The 23,771-nt window shown below is 48.2% G+C and overlaps 1 protein-coding gene across 3 annotated transcripts; it reads right to left on the reverse strand.

The window, feature by feature from the left end:
* Positions 1-308: 308 nt before the first annotated feature.
* LOC146355716 (uncharacterized) lies at positions 309-23,734 on the reverse strand. 3 transcript variants are annotated; one of them, XM_084830913.1, is made up of 7 exons: positions 21,844-23,734; positions 21,447-21,621; positions 16,740-16,829; positions 15,361-15,465; positions 12,988-13,089; positions 6,818-6,919; positions 309-6,285 (listed from the first exon to the last, which is right to left on the reverse strand). In XM_084830913.1, the coding sequence occupies exons 3-7, from the start codon at positions 16,771-16,773 to the stop codon at positions 4,904-4,906; spliced, it is 1,725 nt and encodes a 574-aa protein (XP_084687039.1). In that variant the 5' UTR covers positions 16,774-16,829; positions 21,447-21,621; positions 21,844-23,734; the 3' UTR covers positions 309-4,903. The 3 variants fall into 3 exon arrangements, with proteins under 3 accessions (XP_084687039.1, XP_084687038.1, XP_084687040.1); XM_084830912.1 differs by having other exon boundaries at positions 16,740-16,872; XM_084830914.1 differs by having other exon boundaries at positions 310-6,285; positions 12,988-13,086; positions 16,740-16,872.
* Positions 23,735-23,771: the final 37 nt, after the last annotated feature.

The following is a 23,771-nucleotide window of genomic DNA, read 5'->3' on the forward strand; positions in this document are numbered from 1 at the left end:
TTTAACTTATATGCAGAGTACATCATGAGAAACACCGGGTTGGATGAATCGCAGGTCGGAATTAAGATTGCTGGGAGAATTATCAACAACCTCCGATATGCAGACGATACCACCCTAATGGCAGAAAGCGAAGAGGATCTCAAGAGCCTCTTGTTGAGGGTGAAAGTGGAGAGTGCAAAAGCTGGTTTGAAACTCAACATTAAAAAAACTAAGATCATGGCATCTGGCCCCATCACTTCCTGGCATATAAAAGGGGAAGAAATGGAAGCAGTGACAGATTTTACTTTCTTGGGCTCCAAAATCACCACAGATGGTGACTGTAGCCATGAAATTAAAAGACGCTTGCTCCTTGGGAGGAAAGCTATGGCAAACGTAGACAGCATAGTAAGAAGCAGAGACATCACCTTGCCGACAAAGATTCGTATAATCAAAGCTATGGTTTTCCCAGTAGTAATGTATGGCTGTGAGAGCTGGACTATAAGGAAGGCTGAGCGCCGAAGAATTGATGCTTTCGAACTGTGGTGCTGGAGAAGACTCTTACGAGGCCCCTGGACTGCAAGGAGGTCAAATCAGTCAATCCTAAAGGAAATCAACCCTGAGTGCTCATTGGAAGGACAGATACTGAAGCTGAAGCTCAAATATTTTGGCCACCTAATGCGAAGAGACAACTCACTGGAAAAGACCCTGATGCTGGGAAAGACTGAAGGCAAAAGGAGAAGGGGACGGCAGAGGATGAGATGGCTAGATAGTATCACCGATGCAATGAATATGAACTTGAGCACACTCCGGGAGAGAGCGCAGGACAGGAAGGCCTGGCGTGCTATGGTCCATGGGGTCACGAAGAGTCGGACACGACTGAACAACAACAACAAAGCCTTAGGAGAGGCATTTCCACCTCCTAGAATGTGGGAAAAGCTGCATGAAAGCAAAGAACCCACCAAAGGACCAGCAGTCAGGGGAGAGGGGCCGTCCCCATCTGGGGAACACTGGAGGGTTGGATTGGGCCCACAAGCCTGAGGGCCAACACCCCTGATTAAGAGGGTGCCCTTGGTGGCCCCTCATAATAATATATTCAACCATGTGGCAGAAGTTTGTTCTTTCTGGGGAGCTTGGACTTCCTTTGGCTTGGTCTCTGTATAGCCAAGATTCAAGGCGTTACTCAAGCTTCCCCCAAGCACGGTTCTTGATTTTTGCCTTTGAACGGACAGGCCACAGCAATCAACCGCAAAGCCTTTTTGAAACTCCCCTGGACCTCAAAAGCGATGGGCCGTGCAGCACAGGCAGAGGGGGTAGGAGGCAGCTGTTTGAAGAAAACATACATTGAAACATCCCCCAGGATGTGCAGAACTAAGATGAAGACATCCCCTCTATTTCCCATGTCCAGACAGTGAGTGCCGTTGCATATTCAGCCAAAGCTGCACCAACCACTCACAAGAGGGAGGCATCTGCTGGCACGGTTTGCAGGGAGCAAACAGATGCTTCCAGGAAGCTCACAAAGGGCAGAAAGACAAGTTTCTCCTTCCTGGTCACCCTTCAGCAACTGGTATTCAGAGTTGCACTGCCTTTGAACATGGAGGATCCCTTTTGGCTAGCATGGCCAATAGCCACTGATAAGACTTTTGCTCCATGAATGTATCGATTTCCCATTTAAAGCTGTCTAATCCAACGGCCATCACCACCTCTTACGGTAGAAAATTACATTAAGGGCACAATCCTATGCATGTTTAGACAGAGAAAAGGCTGGCTGGGGCATGCTGGGAGTGGTAGGCCTTTTCTCTGTCTAAACATGCATAGAATTGCACCCTAAAGGAATTATTTTCACACAATGCCTTGGAACCTGCCCAAACACCAACAGAAGGCAAAGATTAAAGAGGCTATTTATTAGTAAGTCGAATCGAGCCTTTCTACTGACACATCACAGCCCTGCTCATACAAAAGGTCCTTCTCTGGCTTCGGAACATCCTGGGCTAAATCCCAGCTGAAATTTTTACACCATGGAGATCATTGGCATGCAGGATGGAGGTGTGTGTGTGTGTGTGTGTGTGTGTGTGTATGTATGGGGGGGCGGGAGTCAGGGCACAGAAATTGTACTGCGTCACGTGTGAACATGCATCAGTGCTGCCAGATGCAGACATGAGCCCCATTCAGGTGTTCTACAACGGGGAGACGAAACCTGCGAGAGGGAGCGCACTAGACCGTGGAAAATCAGCATTCTCAATCACGTGGAGAACCTCCATGGCTACAGGAGGCTCTCCTCTTCAGAAAGCTGTCCCCCACAGAGGGAGATGAACATGAAGAGCGGGGGAGGGGCTAGCATGCTCCCTCTCCTCGGGTGTTTAGTAGCCCCAGTTGCAAAACGACAGAATAAAGTTATGGTGTGGCTAGAGGGGGCTGGTGGCTCCGATGTCAGTGGGGCAGTGAATCCGCTCCAGGTTTCATTCAGAATTCTAAAGGAGCTCTCCAAGGTGCTCCTTGGAGAGCTCCTTTAGAGTTCTGACTGAAACCCGGAGTGGAATCACTGCCCCACTGACATCGGAGCCACCGGCCTCCACGGTGTGGGAAGCTAATTATGGTTGCACAAGTCCTTGGAGCCAAACAAAGAGGAGTAATATCCTGACCACTCAAAAGTCAAGCCGCAATATAAAAACGGTCAGAACAGTCATCCTGTAGTTGTATTTTGTTATGAAATTTTATATATTTATCATATTATGCTGTTTATAAATGTTTCCACTTTTCCAGCAATGTTTGTAGCTTTTGTTCTGACCTTTTTTTAATATTGCAGGGAGACTGCCTGGGCCAGGGTGGGCAGACAGTAGAACAGGCCATGCCGGCAGATCAGCGGGTGATCTGCAGTAGATGGGTAAATGTCAGTGACTCCCTGTGAACAGCAGCGGCAGGAAAAAGACGCCCAGCTGAATCCCTGATTGGCAGTCACTCAAATACACATTTGAAATTGTTTACTATGCAGGTCATCCTAGCGTGTGGGGAGAAACAGGTAACTGAATGCACTCTAGTATCAGTAGAGATTGAAGAAACAGCTGTAAGACTACAGACCACAATCAAAAAAGAAGACCGCTGCACTGGTTATGTTCCCAGTGCGTTTTGATGGAAGTCTTAGAATCACAGAATCGTAGAACAGTAGGGTTGGAAGGGGCCTACAAGGCCATCGAGCCCAACCCCCTGCTCAGTGCAGGAATCCAAGTCAGAGCATCCCCGACAGGTGGCTGTCCAGCCTCATCTTGAATGCCTCCAGCGTGGGAGAGCCCACCGCCTCCCTAGGGAATTGGCTCCATTGTCATCTTGCTCTAACAGTCAGGAAGTTTTTCCTGATGCTCAGCCGGAATCTGGCTTCCTGTCACTTGAGCCGATGATTCCGTGTCCCGCACTCCGGGATGATCGAGACGAGATCCCGGCCTTCCTCTCTGTGACCACCTCTGTGACAACTCTTTATCAAGGGAAAGATTCTGGGTGACTGTCCTGGAGGTCTCCCTCTCCACTCCTTAACCAAAGAAGACTAGAACACTGTTTTGTGCCTGGCTCCAGCTGGTGGATGTCAGGATTCTATTAAAAGAAAGGAAGTAGGGTTATGCAGAAGTTAACTCAACAGGAGGCCAGTGAGGAGCTCAGCTCTGAAAACCAATACAGTGGCAAGTTGGTTTTCTTTTGTTATCTTATTTTGCCGCTTCCCCGACCCCAACAAGTGCGCCGTTCCTAAACAAAACTGTGTAAATCAGCCTTCTCCAACTTGGCGCCCTCCAGATGTGTTGGACTACAACTCCCAGCATCCGCCAGCCAGCCATGCTGGCTGGGGATGCTGGGAGTTGTAGTCCAACACATCTGGAGGGCGCCAAGTTGGGGAAGGCTGGTGTGGATTTTTAGCCTCATGCCCCCCAAATCTGCTCGAGAGGGTTGGGGGGCCCTCCAGAGCAGATTTGGGGCACGGTGGGGAGAAGAGGGAGGGAAAGTCCTGTTGCATGAGCTGAAGTCTATTCATGAGATGCTGGATGTCATCTTTAATCTGTTTTTTAGGTTGCCATCCTGGGCTAACTTACCTAGGAGTAAACACAATTGGGCTTTCTTCTGGGTAAACATGCATAGGAATTTTGCTGTTAATGTAATTCTGCCTATGCTTTTCTATGTTCCTCGCCCTGCCACCCTCACTTACTTGATAATACTTCAATGCAAAAAGTATTTTTTCTTATGATGCATCCATTCTTTTGGTGTTTGCTATTTTTCTGTAGCTAAGGCTTATATTTTTAACTGCGTGTTTTTCTTCCCCACTATAATCTCGTACCTTATTCTGGAGGGAGGGGTGGGAAAAACATATAATAAAGTTGTTGTTTTTTAAATGTAGATCCCACAAGCCTGAAGTCTGCCCACACCAGCAGACCACCTTGTATATCCAACCCCCGTCCTGCTGCCTTACACGGACATCATGTCCAGGTAGGAAAGGTATCAGGATCACAATGCAACACCGGAGTTGAGCATGCTGAGCTCACTGAAATCGGTGCACTGAAGTACACCTAACTCTGCACTGGACTGGGACCCATGTGTGAATTCGCTTCCCACAGGATTGGGTGCGTGTTGGAGAATGGCTCGCCTAAGGCAACTTAGATCATGGTACAGGCGAACGCTCAACCAGGGGCTGCTTGGTTCACTACGCTACATTAGCTTTAATGCTTTTCTTCCAGAAAAATTCCTTCATATCTAAGAGGGCCTAAACCACAGGGTGAGCAACTTGTGGCCCTCCAACTGTTGTGGGATTACAACTCCCATCATCCCTCACCACTGGCTAAGCTGGTTTGGGCCGATGGGAGTTGCAGCCCACCATCTTGAGGGCCACACCTTGCCCACCCCTGGCCTAAACCATCGCTACGGCTGGTCTTCTCCACAGTCCCAGCCTTCACTGTTTCTCTCCAGCGTGGGTTCTCTCGTGCTTGTTGAGAATCGTCCTCCGAATGAAGCCTTTGCCGCAGTCCGAGCACTTGAACGGCTTCTCCCCCGTGTGGGTTCTCTCATGCACAACGAGGCTCGAGCTCTGGTTGAATCCTTTCCCGCAATCCGAGCATTTGTAAGGCTTTTCTTCGGTGTGGATTCTCTCATGCCGGATGAGGCTCGACTTGTCGCTGAAGCTCTTCTCGCAGGCTGCGCAGCTGTACGGCTTCTCCCCTGTGTGGATTCTCTCATGCTTGATCAGGCTCGACCTATCGCTGAAGCTTTTCCCACAGTCAGAGCATTTGTAAGGCTTCTCTCCCGTGTGGGTCCTCTCGTGATTCGTCAGGTTGGATTTCCTGTTGAAGCTTTTCCCACAAAAAGAACAATCATAGGGTTTCTCCCCGGTGTGGGTTCCCTCGTGCCTTATAAGATGTGACCGGCTACTGAAGCTTTTCCCGCAGTCTGAGCATTTAAACGGCTTCACTCCTGTGTGGATCCTTTCATGGGTGAGAAGATGTGACCTCCGGACAAAGCTTTTCCCACAGTTTGAACATTTATACGGTTTGTCTCCTCTGTGGGCCCTCTCATGTTTATTAAGGCTTGATTTGTCGCTGAAAGGTCTCCTGCAGTGGGAACAATTATATGGTTTTTCTCCCGTATGAATTCTCCTGTGTATGACGAGGCTTGAATTCTGATTAAATCCTTTCCCGCAGTCTGAACATTTAAATGGTTTCAGACCAGTGTGTTTCATCTCGTGAATAAGAAGGTTGGATCTCTGACAGAAGCCTTTTCCACACACAGCGCAGCCATACGGTTTCTCTCCCCTGTGGATTCTCTCATGTGCAAGGAGGCTGGAGCTCTGAATAAATCTTTTGTCACAGCCTGAGCATTTGTATGGTCTCTGTTCTCTGTGGATTCGCTCGTGTCTAACCAGAGTTGAGCTCTGGTTGAACCTTTTGCCACATTCCAAGCATTTGTATGGTCTCTGCTCCGTGTGGCTCCTCTCATGTCTGATAAGGCTAGAGCTCTGGTTGAACCTTTTCCCACACGACGAGCAGCTGTATGGCTTCTCTCCCGTGTGTTTCCGCTTATGTCTAATGAGGCTGGATCCATCGCTGAAGCTGTTCCCACACTCGGAGCACCGGAATGGCTTTTCTCCAGTATGAATTCTCTCGTGTGTACGAAGGTTGGATCTTTTCATGAAGCTTTTGGCGCAGCGCGAACACTTGTGTGGCTTCTCCGCTGTGTTTTGGCTCTCGCGTTTGATAAGGTCCGGTTTGTCACTGAAGCTTCTCCCACAGCCTGAGTAATACGGCATTTCTCCCACAAAGATTCTTCCATCTCCAGCTCCTGTCAGAGTAAACAGGCAGCCATAATGTCAGGCTTTACCGCAGGAGTGTGGTACCTCAGGCTCAACACCCAAATCCAGCCCTCCTGGGTTCCCGAGATGGCTACACACCCTCCCCTCCCCCGACTGCCAATCATTTTGTGCTTTCTCGGCTTTCCTGGAGCTCTTTCCCCATTCGGAAAGGTCGAAATGCCTCTCTTAAGGCTTAGTGACTGACAGGAAGAGCTTAAAGCTAAAATATGCTGGCATATTTGGCCCCACCCCTTTTGCCTAGGCCCCGCCCACCACTCAGATGGCTGTACTGGCTGGGAATTGTGGGAGTTGCAGTCCAACACATCTGGAGGGCAGCAGGTTGAAGAAGGCTGCTTTAACTGGACACTGAACACAGGACCTTCTGTGTGCAGGAAGCATGTGGGCTGACCGCTGCAGAGAGACAGAACGCTGGACCGGACGGACCCCTTGCTTCGATCCGGCAGTTCGTATGTTAGCGAAAGTGCTGATCACACTCAGTGAGAGAAGCTGGATCTCACCCACCTGAGGGGTCTCCTTTGAAGGTCACGCTTACTTCCGAAACCGGGTGATAGGGAATGTACGGCTCCTCTTCCTGTTCCAGCTTTATGATCACATCTGGAAGTTCTGATCGGGGGGAAAAAGAGGTAAGATGAGGGGGACAGAAGTGCTATTTTGTTGACAGGCAGCAGGGGATGCCAACTGCTTTCTGCGCAAATCTAATAATTTACCCAATAATTTAAGAGCCAGGTTACGCTTTACACTTCCTCCACGGAAAGACATTTGGTTCTGCCTGTTCGGAACCTGAAAGTCTCTCTCCTGACGGGCAAAGAAAAGCCAAAGGGGCTTGGTCACTCAGACAGGGGAGGAGGAGCAACTGACTAGGCCTTTTCCTTCAGCTGTGTATCTCCAGTTATGTCTTGCTCTCATCGGAGCTGATCTTCCCTTCCAGATGGGAGGGGGAGGAGCAGGGAATATGAGCTGCTGAAGAGGAAGACCACCGTGGAAACAGCAGAAAGAAAAAGTTCAGCTGAGAGCACCTCCTCTCCTAAGAAGAGAACTTCAAGACTTCAGTTTTCTTTGTCCGCTGGAAGAGCACCTCATTTATTTATTGCATTGTTACTCCAGAGCAAGCTGCTCCAGCTGGTCCAGGGACTACAGAAGCAGGCAAGCTCCCAGAGAGCGAGCGAACAGAGCGAGCGAACAGGGGGAGCAAACAGGAGTTGGCCAGGGGAGTTGCAGTGGTTGAAGAGACAAAGGAGACAGAGGCTAAGAGGTAAGTGGGTTGCAGGAAGCCCAGGGCGCTGCCCTTTATCCTTCTGACTGGCTGTGAGCTCACCAGGAGCTTCTGAGAGCTCCAACTGAATTGGAGGGGTGTGGCCTGAGTACTCCCAGCAGCTGACTGGGCGGGAAGCTTCAGTCTGTTTCCCGCCTCCCAGCTGAGCAGAGCAGAGCAGAGCAAGCTGCTCCAGCTGGTCCAGGGACTACAGAAGCAGGCAAGCTCCCAGAGAGCGAGCGAACATAGCGAGCGAACACAGCGAGCGAACAGGAGTTGGCCAGGGGAGTTGCAGTGGTTGAAGAGACAAAGGAGACAAAGGAGACAGAGGCTAAGAGGTAAGTGAGTTGCAGGAAGCCCAGGGCGCTGCCCTTTATCCTTCTGACTGGCTGTGAGCTCACCAGGAGCTTCTGAGAGCTCCAACTGAATTGGAGGGGTGTGGCCTGAGTACTCCCAGCAGCTGACTGGGCGGGAAGCTTCAGTCTGTTTCCCGCCTCCCAGCTGAGCAGAGCAGAGCAGAGCAAGCTGCTCCAGCTGGTCCAGGGACTACAGAAGCAGGCAAGCTCCCAGAGAGCGAGCGAACAGAGCGAGCGAACAGGGGGAGCAAACAGGAGTTGGCCAGGGGAGTTGCAGTGGTTGAAGAGACAAAGGAGACAGAGGCTAAGAGGTAAGTGGGTTGCAGGAAGCCCAGGGCGCTGCCCTTTATCCTTCTGACTGGCTGTGAGCTCACCAGGAGCTTCTGAGAGCTCCAACTGAATTGGAGGGGTGTGGCCTGAGTACTCCCAGCAGCTGACTGGGCGGGAAGCTTCAGTCTGTTTCCTGCCTCCCAGCTGAGCAGAGCAGAGCAGAGCAAGCTGCTCCAGCTGGTCCAGGGACTACAGAAGCAAGCAAGATCCCAGAGAGCGAGCGAACAGAGCGAGCGGACAGGGGGAGCAAACAGGAGTTGGCCAGGGGAGTTCGGCAGGGGAGGTCAAGGGGGAGGCCCCTAACATTTTTTTTAATTTTTTTTTACTAACTTTTTTTTCATTTATTTGTCTTGTAACACACACTTCCACACCAGTGGGACTCTGCTTTTAACCTCTACTGAGTAGAGGAGCAGGCACAGGCTAGTCTAGAACAATCACAAAGCTAGACACAAAAAGGGAAAAGAGGCTATGGAAGGACAAGACTCTCCAGTGGTGGTGACCTGCAAGGTGTGTGCAATGTTTGTTTTCTTGCCTGAGAACAACATGGCCTACACCTGCAACAAGTGCAAGTTGATCACGCTGCTGGAGGAAAAAGTAAGTGGACTGGAGCGGCGACTGTCAACCCTCCGGGGAATAAGAGAACACGAAGAGTTCTTGGACAGAATGGGGGAACTACAGCAGCAAAGGGCAGACCAGAAGCTTGAAGAGCAACAGCAAGATGAGGCAGTGGGAAATGCTGAGGTGAAGAAAAATGGAGTAGAGGATACTCCTTGGAAAACGGTGACAGTTAGGAGAAGAAGAACTAGACGCCACTCTGCACCAGTGGAAGCGGTGGAGCTGTGGAACCGATTCCAGGTACTTGCAGATGAGACTGGAGGACAGCCTGCAGAGGAAGAATCACAGGGGAACCTGCATGAGAGTGAGCAAGAGGCTAAAGGTCAGTCAAACAGAGGCGATGAAACCCAGGCCTACAAGAAGAAGAAGAGAAGAGTGGTAGTAGTAGGAGACTCCTTGCTGCGTGGGATCGAGACCCAAGTATGTCGCGAAGACCCGTGGACTCGCCAGGTATGTTGTCTCCTGGGAGGACAGATTAGAGACGTGACTGAAAGGTTGCCTGCACTCATAAAGCCCACTGACAGGTATCCCTTTCTTCTCATCCATGTGGGAACAAATGATACCGCCAAGCGGAGCTACGAAGAGATCACGTCAGACTTTGAAGCTTTGGGAAGGAAACTCAAGAACTTTGGGGCCCAGATAGTTTTCTCATCCATCCTTCCAGTAGTTAGAAGAGGGATAGAAAGGGAACGAAAAATACTCCGGGTGAATGACTGGCTACGAAGGTGGTGCCGACGAGAGAGATTTGGATTCTGGGACCACGGGCTATACTTCCTGGAAGATGGGCTGTTGGCTAGGGATGGGTTGCACCTCACAAAGGCTGGGAAGAATGTGTTTGGCCACAGCATGAAGAACTTCATCAGGAGGGCTTTAAACTGAATCCTACGGGGAAGGGAGATGTAATGTTGGGGGTAACAATGGACGTAGGCGCATGCACTGCAATGGAGAGAACAGCGCTGATAGCGCCCAATAATAGTCTTCAGACACATGTAGGAAGAAAGCCAGACTATGAAGCACATGGTCTTCGATGTCTATATACTAATGCCCAGAGTATGGGAAACAAACAGAACGAACTTGAACTCTTAATACAGGAGGGAAATTATGACTTGATAGGTATAACTGAGACTTGGTGGGATGACTCTCATGACTGGAATACAGCAGTTGAAGGATATAACTTGTTCAAAAAGAACAGGAGGAACAGAAAGGGAGGCGGGGTTGCACTGTATGTGAAAAATACATATCTCTGCACAGAAATACAGGAGGAGGAGCTTGGTAGCCCCATCGAGAGCATCTGGGTTGAAATAAATGGAGCAAAGAATAAAAGGAACCTGGTGGTCGGAGTCTACTACCGGCCACCCAATCAAGGAGAAGACAAGGATGAAACTTTTGAAAAGCAAATAGCCAATGTTTTAAGGAAGCATGATGTAGTAGTAATGGGGGACTTCAATTTCCCCGATATTTGTTGGGAGACAAATTCTGCAAAACATGGCCCCTCCAGGAAATTCCTGACTTGTGTGGCGGATAACTTCCTCCTACAGAAAGTAGAGGAAGGAACTAGAGGATCGGCTATCCTTGACTTGATCCTAACCAACAGAGATGACTTAGTGGATAAAGTAGCAGTTACAGGAACTCTGGGGGAAAGCGACCATGTTGTACTTGAGTTCTTGGTTCTAAGGGAAGCAAAAGCCGAGTGTACTCAAACGCGTACCCTGGATTTTAGGAAAGCTGATTTTAATAAACTCAGAACAATGATCAGTAAGGTCCCATGGCAAGCAATGCTAGCGAGAAAAGGAGTCCAAGATGGGTGGGAACTTTTAAAAAAGGAAATTCTCAAGGCACAATCACAAACAATTCCAACAAGAAGAAAAGGTGGAAGACAACAGAAGAAGCCAATGTGGCTTCACAAAAAGCTTAGGGATGACCTGAAAACAAAGAAGGACACATATAGGAAGTGGAAAGAAGGCCAAGTAACAAAGGAAGAGTACAGGCAGGTAGCACAGAATTGCAGGGATGGCGTCAGGAAGGCTAACGCGGAGAACGAGGTGAGGTTAGCGAGGGATGCTAAAAACAACAAAAAGGCTTTCTTCAGCTACGTGCATAGTAAAAGGCAGAGGAAAGAAATGGTTGTTCAGCTATTAAATAAGGATGGCAAAATGATAACAGAGGACAAAGAAAAGGCAGAGGTGCTCAATTCCTACTTTGGCTCAGTCTTCTCCCAAAAGAGGGTCTATGACCCCCCTGGCAAAGGCGAAGTACAGGCTGAAGGGGCAGGATTGCAGCTTGAGATCGACAGGCATATGGTCAAGGAACACCTCATTACTTTGAATGAGTTCAAATCTCCAGGGCCAGATGAACTGCATCCTAGAGTCATAAAGGAACTGGCAGAAGAGCTCTCAGAACCGCTGTCTATTCTCTTTGAGAAATCATGGAGGACCGGGGAAGTGCCAGATGACTGGAGGAGGGCTAACGTTGTCCCTATCTTCAAAAAGGGTAAAAAGGAGGAACCTGGGAACTACAGACCAGTCAGTCTGACATCAATCCCTGGGAAAATTCTGGAGCAGATCATAAAGCAATCCATCTGGAAGCACCTTGACAACAATGCAGTGATTACTCGAAGCCAACATGGATTTGTCAAAAACAAGTCCTGCCAGACAAATCTGATCTCAGTTTTTGATCAAGTCACCTCCCTTGTAGACCGTGGGAATGCTGTAGACATCATATACCTCGACTTCAGCAAAGCTTTCGACAAAGTGCCCCATGATATCCTGATGAGCAAACTAGCTCGAAGTGGGCTAGATGAAACAACGATCATGTGGATCCACAGTTGGCTACAGAATCGGACCCAAAGAGTGCTTATCAATGGGACCTTCTCAAGCTGGGGAGAGGTAACGAGTGGGGTACCGCAGGGCTCAGTCCTGGGCCCAGTGCTCTTCAATATTTTTATTAATGACTTGGAGGAGGAGGTGCAGGGAATGCTGATCAAATTTGCAGATGACACAAAATTGGGAGGGATAGCTAATACTTTGGAAGACAGAAACAAAATTCAAAGTGATCTGGATAGACTGGAGTGCTGGGCAGAAAACAACAGAATGGCATTTAATAGGGACAAATGCCAAGTTCTGCACCTAGGAAAAAGAAACCAAATGCACAGTTACAAGATGGGGGATACGTGGCTCAACCACACTACGAGCGAGAAGGATCTTGGAATTGTCGTCGATCACAAGCTGAATATGAGCCAACAATGTGATGTGGCTGCAAAAAAGGCAAATGCTATTTTGGGCTGCATTCATAGAAGCATCGCTTCCAAATCCCGGGAAGTACTAGTTCCCCTCTACTCAGCACTGGTTAGGCCTCATCTGGAGTACTGTGTCCAGTTCTGGGCACCACACTTTAAGAAGGATGCAGACAAGCTGGAGAGGGTTCAAAGGAGGGCAACAAAGATGATCAGGGGACTGGAAACAAAGCCCTATGAAGAGAGACTGAAAGAACTGGGCATGTTTAGCCTTGAGAAGAGAAGACTGAGGGGAGATATGATAGCGCTCTTCAAGTACTTGAAAGGTTGTCACAGAGAAGAAGGCCAGGATCTCTTCTTGATCATCCCAGAGTGCAGGACACGGAATAATGGGCTCAAGTTACAGGAAGCCAGATTCCGACTGAACATCAGGAAAAACTTCCTGAGTGTCAGAGCAATACGGCAATGGAACCAATTACCTGGGGAGGTGGTGGGCTCTCCCACACTGGAGGCCTTCAAGACGAGGCTGGACAGCCATTTGTCAGGGATGCTCTGACTTGGATTCCTGCATTGAGCAGGGGGTTGGACTCGATGGCCTTGTAGGCCCCTTCCAACCCTACTATTCTATGATTCTATGATTCCTTTGTCCAAAGGTTCAGGGTGGAATACACAGCGCCTGCCTCCCCACAACCCCCAATATTTTACCCTCCCAACAAGGTCACCCACTGGCTGAATGCAGATTTGAACCTGGGCATTCCAAGCTGTAGTGTCGCTTTAACCAGAACACCATGCTGGCTCTCAGAGTGACCAACGGGCAGAGCTGGGCGGCTTTTAACATGGGAAGCCTGGATCAGCTCTAAGACTTTGCTCAGATTTTCCTGTTTACCTGAGCCGTAGTCTGTTGGGATCTCCCTTTCCTCTGAAACAGGCTCTGGAATCCATGGATCTCCACCATGGATCACTTCCGATTTGGGGACAGGAAATCCTGCTTAGGAGGGAAAGAAACAGATGTCAGCAGAAAGAATTTGGTAACTGGGGGCTGGATCCATACCAATCGTGGGTGGAAATAGGGAGGTCATTTTTGCCACAAAAAAAGCACCCCACACCCTTGAAAAGCTGCTCCAGAGGGCTGGGGGACCCGCTGGAACGCTGCGGGACGGTGACTCAGGGGAGGGGGCTGCAGGAGGAAAGAAGGATCAGTGAAAGTCACCCCGTTCCTCCAGTGGAAGTCTCTGCTGGATCGCAGCCCCTTCCGCAAATAGAAGGAGCGCTTCCGTTAATGGGAGGGAAGGTCGGGGTCCAACCCTGGCACTTCTCAGCTATGGGTGGAATCCAAATAAAGTCCTACTTAGAGTCAGTGGAGGCTGGTGGCTCCGATGTCAGTGGGCTGGTGAATCCGCTCCAGGTTTCAGTCAGAGCCAGTCAGAACTCTAAAGGAGCTACCCAAGGTGCAAGGAGCCTTCAGAGTTCTGACTGAAACTTTGAACGGATTCACCACCCCACTGACAGCAGAGCCACCAGCCTCCACTGTGTAGAGTAGACCCACTGAAATGAATGGGACTTAAGTTAACCGTGACTAACTTAAAAACCATTAATTTCAGTGGGTCTTCTTGAAGGAGGCCTTTAGTTGGATTCTACCCTATGAATGCTGCAACCCTTTTCATTCCAACGTTATGAACAGCTACTGTTTTTGTGTAATCCCTTTTGCTTTTAATGCTGCAGTTTTGTATTTCTGTTACGTGGGAAAGAAATCTGTGTTTTACTGTTGTTATTCTTGTGAGGTGTTTTTTTTTTTTTTGCAAGCCACTTTGGAAAATATTATTTTTTAAAGTGGGGTAAAAATAATTAAATAATAAAAATAAAAATATTAGGCGTTAGCCAAGATCCTGCTGACATTGGGGATACCTTTCACACGGATGGGTTTGTGAAGAGCCAGTGTGGCCTAGAGAACAGAGCGCTGACCTCACACCGGGGAGATGCCCCTTAAATTTCTGACACGCATTAAAGCTGCAATCCTATGCATGTTTAGACAGAGAAAAGTCCTGCAACTCCCAGCATTCCCCAGCCAGCTATGCTGGCTGGGGAATGCTGGGAGTTGTAGGACTTTTCTCTGTCTAAACATGCATAGGATTGCGCCCCAAGAGTATAATCTGCTGGCTGATGCGCAATGGAATGGGACCGCCATCCCCACACCTTGTGGCAGACAATTCCACAGTTTAACTCTGCGCTGTGGGAAGAAGTCCTTCCTTTTGTCTGCCCTGAACCTCCCACCGTTCAGGCTCATCAGATGACCGCACTGAGCTCTAGTATTATGAGAGCTGTCCTGAATCTGTCTACCAATCAGCTTCATGGGATGAAACTACTAGCATTATGAGAGAGGAAGAAAAACGTCTCCCTATCCAGATTCTCCACACCATGCTTAATTTCGTACACCGCTATCATACCCCCCATTTCTTGTCTTTTCCCCCCCTAAACGTAAACCCTCCATACATATACACACCCTCCACACTCGTGCTCCAGCATACGTAAAGGCACTGTAGCTCTAGCATGGGCTGACAGATGCAGTTAGAAGTGCTCAGTTCTGCATGAAAAGCAACAGACACCTGAACCAGCCAATATAACAATACGACAACATCCATCTGCGCGTCACATTATAGGTATTTTAGAGCAGTGGTGGGCAACTTGCGGCCCTCCAGTTGTTGTTGGTCTGCAACTCCCATCAACTATAAACCACGTAGATATATTTTTAATATGGTAAGTGGTATATAAATCTATTAAGTATAATAATAATGATGAGAATAATAATATCATCATGATTGACTGTGCTGGCAAAGGCTGATGGGAGCTGCAGTCCAACAACATCTGGAGGGCCACAAGTTGCCCACCTCGGCTTTAGAGCGTTCAGAGCATTTCAGAAAGATTAGCCCAGTAGCCCCCACAAGAACCACCCTGGAAGCTAAGTCACTAGTATTATGCACGTATCACAGAGGGTGGGATGGAAGCACAGAGACTGAAGGCTATCTCGTTAACAGATAGGCAAGATGAGATTTGAGTCATGGGCAACCTGGCTCAGAGCTCAGTCCCCTAGCTATTATGCTCCACTAGCCCTGATTAAAGACAGAGCCTTAATTTTTCTAAAACCATCATCCTGACCCTGAAAACATTCAGAGTCAGCGGAAAGTGTTGAAGTGACAGGTGGGTGAACAGAAACAGATAATTTTTAATGGTTATGCATGCATCCGCAGTACCCATCCCTCACCTGAGCGGTCACCTGGAAAATTTTCACTTTCCTCCGATTCCTGTTTATTCGGGAGCCATGGCACCTCTTCTTCGTCTTCTAGCTTTATTGTCACATTAGGAAATTCTAACCAAAAGAAAAAAAGATTTTTAAGAAGACACTACTGATGTTTTACTAAATCTTGGAGGAGATGTAGTCAACAATTTAATAGTAATCCTTACATACAGAAACATGCAGTTAACAATTAAATCCAAGCTAAAGCTAACAAATCAATAGAAAAATTCTAGATGTAACCCAATTTAGAAGCATTAGTTTTCAAATTCAGCAGTCCAAAGTTCATCCAATCTAACAAGTCTGGTCAAATAAAACATTTTATTTAGTACTTTAATATTCTTTAATAGTACTTTAGCACTGATACTTCAGTATTTTAAAAGCTTAACTATATATATATATATATATATATATATATATAAAAAAGGGGAAGTGGGTGGCACAATTTAAAGTGCAAAAGGGGGGCACAGCAAAGGTGTGCTGAACTATCCCCAACCCATAGTCTGTTCCCTGACAGCATATTCTCCCCAGCTGGACTCACCTCAATATTGGAGTCCAGACATGGGAAAGGGGCCTATAACAGTGGCAGGTGACAGGATATTGCTGCCCACATAATTCTTTTCCACTTTAAATCACACACACACACACACACACACACACACACACACACACACACACTTTTACATATGATTGGGTCAGACTAGCCTTTAGAGCAGGGATGCAAAACCTCAGGCCTGGGGACCAAATCTGGCCCTTTCAGGTTCTCCGAATGCCAGGCCCCTTCCTCTGTGAAGGCCACACACCCCAGTCCTACCCCCTTTCCCCCAACCACCAATTGTTTGGTAGTTTCCTGGCTTTTGTGCAGTTTTTCCCCCATTCTAAAAGGCTGAAATGCCCTTCTGAGGACTTAGTTACTGGCAGCAACAGCTCCAAGCTAAAGTATGTTGGCACTTTTGATATTTTGGCCCTGCCCACGACTGGAACACAGCCCCCGAGAGCTTCTTGGACCTTGAATTTGGCCCTCAGGCTGAATAAGGTTCAACACCACTGCTTTAAAGACACAGGTGTGCCACCAGCAATTTGGCCTGGAGGGACATCTATTAGTTCAAAATATATGTAAGGGGGGAAAAAACTGATTTCAGGAGACATCCCCCTTGTTTTCTGAAAGTTTAATTAACGGGTGTTACTCAAAGGGCATTTCACTCTTCCACAGGGGTGGAAGTAAAATCAAAGCCACGACTTCAGGTAAAAGTCTTCCTTGATCTTTGGAATCATAAAACAAACACCCAACACCACCAATCTTCTGAGCACCCCAGTTTCTAATCCCAGTATAGGACAGGGATCCTTACCCAATGAGGCCATGTCCCTGCGATTCTCCTGCATAACCACCCAGGGCTCAGTTTCATTAGCTTGGATTCAGCGGATCTCCGTCGCTCCTTCTGGAAACACATGCAGCCACATCCCCAGAAGTCACTAGGTGGTCTTGAGACAAAAGAAAGCACTTGCCCACTTTGGCTACGGAAAATCCATCGAAGCCTGCAAAGCTCTCAATACTGTGCGTTTCACCTCACAACAACCCCATGATGCTCAGCACTATTATGCCGGTTTTACAAATTACGAAAAACTCCCTTCCTGATAAGAGCCAATTTGGCATCGCTGTGATCCTTGAGAGAGCTAACTATCTCCCAGACTCAACCTTGGCTCTCTGGAGGACTCATCCATCGCAGGGTTCACCGCTTTACTAAACCTCCTCCTCAGCTCAATAAATCTATTTCCTAGCACTATCACCTCCACCAGTCCCCAGGAAGAGAAAGCTTGCCTTGGTCCTCGTTGGTCTCCACCACTGGGACTTCCACCTCTCACTCTCCCTTCCCTGCTGCTTACAGAGCAGCCCCCTTGGCTTGAACTCGCAGCTTGTCCCTGGTGTAGTGAGCCCTAGAGGGGAGTGGCCAGTTGGGAAGGGGTAGAATGGGAGTGAGTATGGCCCAGGGAGATGGGAGGCAACGGAGCGGAGGGACAGGTAGGTCAGTGAGGGTGGGCAGTTGGGCGGGGGAAGTGATGAGAGGCTCTGGGGAGCTGGGGTCGTATGCAATGTTAGTCCTACGTAGAGTTGACCCACTGAAATGAATGGGACTTAACTCATGACTAACCTAACCACTAATTCATTTCAGTGGGCCTACTGTAGGTAGGACTGATATTGGATACTACCCCAAGGTAGTTTCTCTTTGAGCTTCTGAGGGTGCAAACCTATGCATGTTTAGACAGAAAAAAGTTTTACAATTCCCAGCATGCCCCAGCCAGCAATGCTGGCTGGGGCATGCTGGGAATTGTAGGACTTTTTTTCTACCTAAACATGCATAGGATTGCACCTGAGTTATTTATGCTGCTGTTCTTAATTTATTATTTGTTTACAAGTATTTATAAACCACCAATCTCTATAGATTTCAAAGCAGTGTACACAAATCACCAAAAAACCCATATAAAAGCAATACATAGAACATGTTGTATCTGTATGATTGGGGCAGGGGCGGGGCGCATTTGGTCAATGCTATATTATCTTACTGTGTATTATTGTTTGTACCCTGCTTTGGGATTATTTGATAATGAAAAATGGGCAAGACATTTCTTAAATAAATAATAAATAATAATAAATAAGATGGCAGGCTAACTTATACAAGGAAGGCTTGAATAAACAGATGTGTCTTTAACATGTGATTGTAGCCATGAAATTAAAAGATGCTTGCTCCTTGGGAAGAAAGCTATGGCAAACCTAGACAGCATAGTAAGAAGCAGAGACATCACCTTGCCGACAAAGGTTCGTATAATCAGAGCTATGGTTTTCCCAGTAGTAACGTATGGCTGTGAGAGCTGGACTATAAGGAAGGCTGAGCGCCGAAGAATTGATGCTTTCGAACTGTGGTGCTGGAGAAGACTCTTACGAGTCCCCTGGACTACAAGGAGGTCAAATCAGTTAATCCTAAAGGAAATCAACCCTGACTGCTCATTGGAAGGACAGATACTGAAGCTCAAATATTTTGGCCACCTAATGCGAAGAGACAACTCACTGGAAAAGACCCTGAAGCTGGGAAAGATTGAAGGCAAAAGGAGAAGGGGATGGCAGAGGATGAGATGGCTAGATAGCATCACCGATGCAATGAATATGAACTTGAGGACACTCTGGGAGAGAGCAGAGGACAGGAAGGCCTGGCGTGCTCTGGTCCATGAGGTCACGAAGAGTCGGACACGACTGAATGACTGAACAACAAGAAAAGATAAGAAGTGTTGGTGCAGGCAATCTCCTTGGGGGAAGATTACTCCAGATGGCAGGCACCGCTCGCCCTAAATGCCCTGCTCTGAACAACAGCAGAGCGGAATCCAGAAGCGCATGGCCCCACCAGGAAGGCCCCACCAGATGACCTCAAAAATCACAGGTGTCTTTAGGGGAGAAGACAGTCTCTCAGGTAACTCATAAAATATTCTGACCCTATTTGCTTGTAAAACAAACCTAATTTATGTTTCTGAGAAGAATCCAGGACTGTACAGTTTTCTAGGCAGAACCCACACTGAATCCTCCCTCAGCTGTCACCAGCAGCCACCACTGCAGCAGGCTGTAACAGAGGGAGACAAGAGGAGAAGCAGGGACATTGCAGCAGCCCTGCTGAAAGATGGCTTTTTTCCTCTTTCCTCCCCAACCCTTTCTTCCTTGTGTGTCGTGTCTTTCTTTTTTTTTTTAAGATTGTGAACCTGTGAGCAGGGACTGTCTTGCTTATTGTAAATAAGCATTCTGGGATCCTTTTTGGCCAAGGAGCAGGATAACAATGTGTTGTTTTTTGTCAATCATAATGGGGACTAGCTAGGGAGAAAGGAGATGCGATTGCAAGGCTCTTGCCATCAGCCTGGCTGAGACCAAATGTTATTTGGCTCCTCCCCTTCCAGAACCACCCCGCATCACTGGTCATTCCACCTCTATCAGTAGCCATTACATCAATGGGTTCCCATTGGTTTCCAATTCTGAACCCAATTCAAGGTGCTGGTTTTGACTTATAAAGCCCTACACGGCTTGGGACCAAGATATCTGAAAGAACACCTCCTCCTGTATGAGCTTGCCTGTAATTTATGATCTTCAGCAAAGGCCTTGTATGTCTCACCACCAAGACAGGCTAGCATGAAACAGGGCCTTTTGTGTAGCAGCACCCTGACTGTGGAACATTCTCCCAAGAGTGGCCAGGCCAGCTCCATCGCTGCTAAGTTTAGACATGCAGTAAAAGCTGTACTGTTACGCCAGGCCTTTGGTGGATTTTAATAGTGTTTGGGCTTGTCTTAAAGAATTATGTCGGTTTTTCATTTGTTTCAGTTTTAGCGCATTTCTTCTGGTTTTATCCCATGTTAAATTTTTAATGGCTGTATATTATGTTTTCTCATGTTGTATTTTAGGATTTTAATTCATGTGAACCACCCAGACAGCTTTGGCTATTGGGCGATACAAAAAGGCAAATGGTATTTGGGGCTGAATTAATAGAAGTATAGCTTCCAAATCATGTGAAGTACTAGTTCCCCTCTACTCAGCACTAGGGATGGACGAAAGTCCCTTACCTGGTCCCACAGCTTGCTTCGCGGTGGGGGGGAGGCGCTCCGTTCCTCCCCCCGAAATTCTGGGCGGGGGGGAGGCGCCCCATCCCTCCCCGCCAAAATTCTGGCCGGGGGGAGGCGCCCCGTCCCTCCGGCCGAAATTCTGGCCGGGGGGGAGGCTCCCCGTCCCTCTGGCTGCGAATCCTCTGCTCCTGCCGGGTCGCAAATGGCGGCGGCCATAGCCGCCGCCATTTGCGTCCCTGCAGTCAGCCGTGATAGGCTATGTAAATCTTTACGTAGCCTATCACGGCTGACTTGGGCCGGGGGGGAAGCAAGTACGCAAATGGCGGCGCCCACGGGTGCCGCCATTTGCGTACGCGCTTCCCCCCCCCCAAAGTCAGCCGTGATAGGCTACGTAAAGATTTACATAGCCTACCACAGTGTTTTTTGAAAATCTAGCCGTGATAGGCTACTTAAATCTTTACGTAGCCTATCACGTTTGTTGTTGTTGTTTTTTTACACTTGGAAATGGCGGGACCCGCTGGGACCCGCCGCCGCCAGGGACATTCGACCAAGGTAAGTCCCATCCAGGGGGGGGGGCGGGGGGCGGACCGTTTCTCCACCAATTTCGGGGGGGCCGAATGTGTTGGCATTCGGCCTCCTGGAGATTCGTGGAGAAATTCTCCGACATCCCTACTCCGCACTAGTTAGGCCTCAGCTGAAGTACTGTGTCCAGTTCTGGGCACTGCAATTTAAGAAGGATGCAGACAAACTGGAGAGGGTTCAGAGGAGGGCAACAAAGATGATCAGGGGACTGGAAACAAAGCCCTATGAAGAGAGACTGAAAGAACTGGGCATGTTTAGCCTGAGAAGAGAAGATTGAGGGGAGATAGGATAGCGCTCTTCAAGTAGTTGAAAGGTTGTCCCAGAGAGGAAGGCCAGGATCTCTTCTCAATCACCCCAGAGTGCAGGACACAGAATAATGGGCTCAAGTTACAGGAAGCCGGATTCTGGCTGAACATCAGGAAAAATATCCTGACTGTTAGAGCAATACAACAATGGAACCCATTATCTAGTGGGCTCTCCCACACTGGAGGCATTCAAGATGAAGCTGGGCAGCCACTTGTCAGGGATGCTTTGCCTTGGATTCCTGTACTGAGCAGAGGGTTGGACTTGATGGTCTTGTAGGCCCCTTCCAACCCTACTATTCTAGGATTCTGTGATCTAAATTGAACCTCGCTTTAAGAGCCTCAGTGGGCAGAAAAACAATATATAAATACTTTTCATAAAGAAATAATAATAATAAATAATAAAACATCTTCCCTCCCTCCTGCCCCTTTCTATGTAGATTCTGGGACAGGAGAGATAGGAGTGTAGTGATACCAACAAAATTACAGCGGTTGCACCAAAGGAAGAAAAAATCACATCAGCCGGGATGTTCTTTGCAGGACCTGCAGGGGAAAGGATAAATCCTCAGTGCCTCTTACCAGTTTCACAGCTGGACACTCCCCTGCTCAGTTGATCCTTCCTTTGCTGCTCCACCAGTAGCTTCTGTTCCTCTGCTTTCCTTCCTGTCCTCCAGCAGCTTTCAAGGTGCTTCCTTGCCTCGCTCCCAATGTCAAAACCTTGACAAGGTTGTCGCTTTGCTTTCCTCTGTGCCAACTAAACCCGAAAGAGCAGACAGACCCCAAGGGGTCCTTAGTCACCACCCCCAAAGCAGATTGGGATCCCACCTTCGCCCAGCAGCATACATTCAATAAAAATATATTTTTTAAAATCAATCCTTTAATTTACCATTCTCATCAAGCACACGACAGAATCATGCTGCGTTAAAGGAGCGACTGATCCGCATTAAGGATGCAAGCTCCCTGCACGCTTCCTTACCTGGGAGCAATGCTCATTGAACTCAATGGGACTTTACTAGAGTAGACATGCCTGGGACGGCGTTACACGTGATCTTGAACATGCAAAACGGCTTTACTAAAAGATCCGGGTTACGCTTCTTCTGGAAGGAAAGGGATTGGGGTGGGGGGGCTGCACTAGACGTCGTTCATGCTCTCCTTGTTGCTTATGCGGACAGCTTTTCCTTTGTTTTCCGCTTCCCGTCACGTGACTGAAGCCAAGCCAGGTGACTGGCAAGGCAAGCCTGACCAATCTGCTCGCGGAGCGCATGGATGGGGTGGCTCTGCGTTGAAAAGATGCTAAGAAGTTCTGAGAAAATTAGCGCGCTTGTCCTCTGTAGCGGGGGTTGGATTTTGGTTGACGTGCAAAGCCTCGTACAGCCCACCCACACGCCTTCTACGCACGGTTCTGCATGATGCACTCCTGTACAAGTCTACCCAGCAGTAAGTCCTATTGAGTTCAATGGGATTTACTCCGAGTTAAATGTATATAGCAACTTGTGGCCCTCCCAGATGTTGGACCGCAATTCCCATCAGCCCTAGCCAGCATAGCCAGTGGTGAGGGATGATGGGAGTTGCAGTCCAACAAAATCTGGAGAGCCACATGTTGCCAACCATTGGTATATGCCAGCCTGGTGCCCTCCAGATATTTTGGACAACTCCCAGTATTCCTGGCCATTGGCCATGCTGGCCACAGTTGATAGGAATTGCAAGAATGTAGAAAAATTGGAATGGGTTCAGACAAGTCCTGAGGAAAGTTTGAAGGAACTGGGTATGTTTAGCCTGGAGAAGACTGAAGGAGGACATGAGAGCTCTCTACCAGTACCTGAAGGCCTGTCACACAGAAGAGGGCAAAGACTTTTGCTCTGCTGCCCCAGAGAGCAGGACTAGATCTAATGAGCTTAAGTTACAAAATAGATTTTGACTCAACATTAGGAGAAACATCTTAATGGCAAGAGCAGTTTGACAATGGTGCTAATTACACTGGGGAGTGGTGGGCTCTCTTGCTGGATTTATGCCAGCCCTGCAATGTGTTCCAGTCTTATTATACCCATATGTGGGTGGCCAAGAGTAGCATATAACAACAGGATTTTATTGTATTGCATTTGGGAAATGCAGTCTGGGGCGGGAGGGGTGATTGTGGCAATGGGAGAGGAATGTTGCCCCCAGTGGATGAGGAAGTAATTAAGTGGGTGTGTATATACGTGATCTTAATCATAAAAATGGCCTGCAGAGAAAAAGGTAATTGTTCCTTCTTCCAGTTTTATCCCTGCAGAATCAGTACGTAGGCAGGGAACAGCGGGGAAAGATGGATTATTACTGCTTTTCCAGCTCAGGTGAACAGAAGGAAAAGGTGGGAAATGGGTTAAAATTAAGCCTGGTGGGCAGAATGCATTGGGGGACATTCTAGCCTGGGTACATGGAGGGGGAGAGCAAGGTTGCGCAGCTCCAAGACTTTTTTTCTGAGTATGAGCAACATCTGCCAGAGTGCCAGGATAAATTACAGGCTCTGCTTGCTTGGGCATGCAAATGAGGCGATAATGAGGCGTTGGAAGTTTTACTATGGTTTGTGACAAGATTAGCGAGAGCAGGCCAACACAGCCTTTTTGGCCCCAAAGGCCGTATCAGGTGTCTCCTGGGGTGTCAGGACCCACAGGTGTGTGCACACACATGTACATTCAGAAACAACCCTCTCTCCCTCACACTTACACCACTTACTCACACTATGCTTGTCTTTGTATACATTCTAATATTAAAAAAAAAAACCTTTAGTTTAAGACAGGGGTAGGCAACTTGTGCTGCTTTCCCCTGGGTGTTATCTGTTGGGGGCTGGAGGACCCCTTATGCCCCTCCTCACATACACATCAACTCGCTTTGCCCACTACTCACTCAGTTATAACCCTTTCATTC

Source organism: Heloderma suspectum, chromosome 2, assembly GCF_057233095.1.
Source record: "Heloderma suspectum isolate Gila_16-S chromosome 2, 16-S_ref, whole genome shotgun sequence".
Classification (NCBI taxonomy): Eukaryota; Metazoa; Chordata; class Lepidosauria; order Squamata; family Helodermatidae; genus Heloderma; species Heloderma suspectum.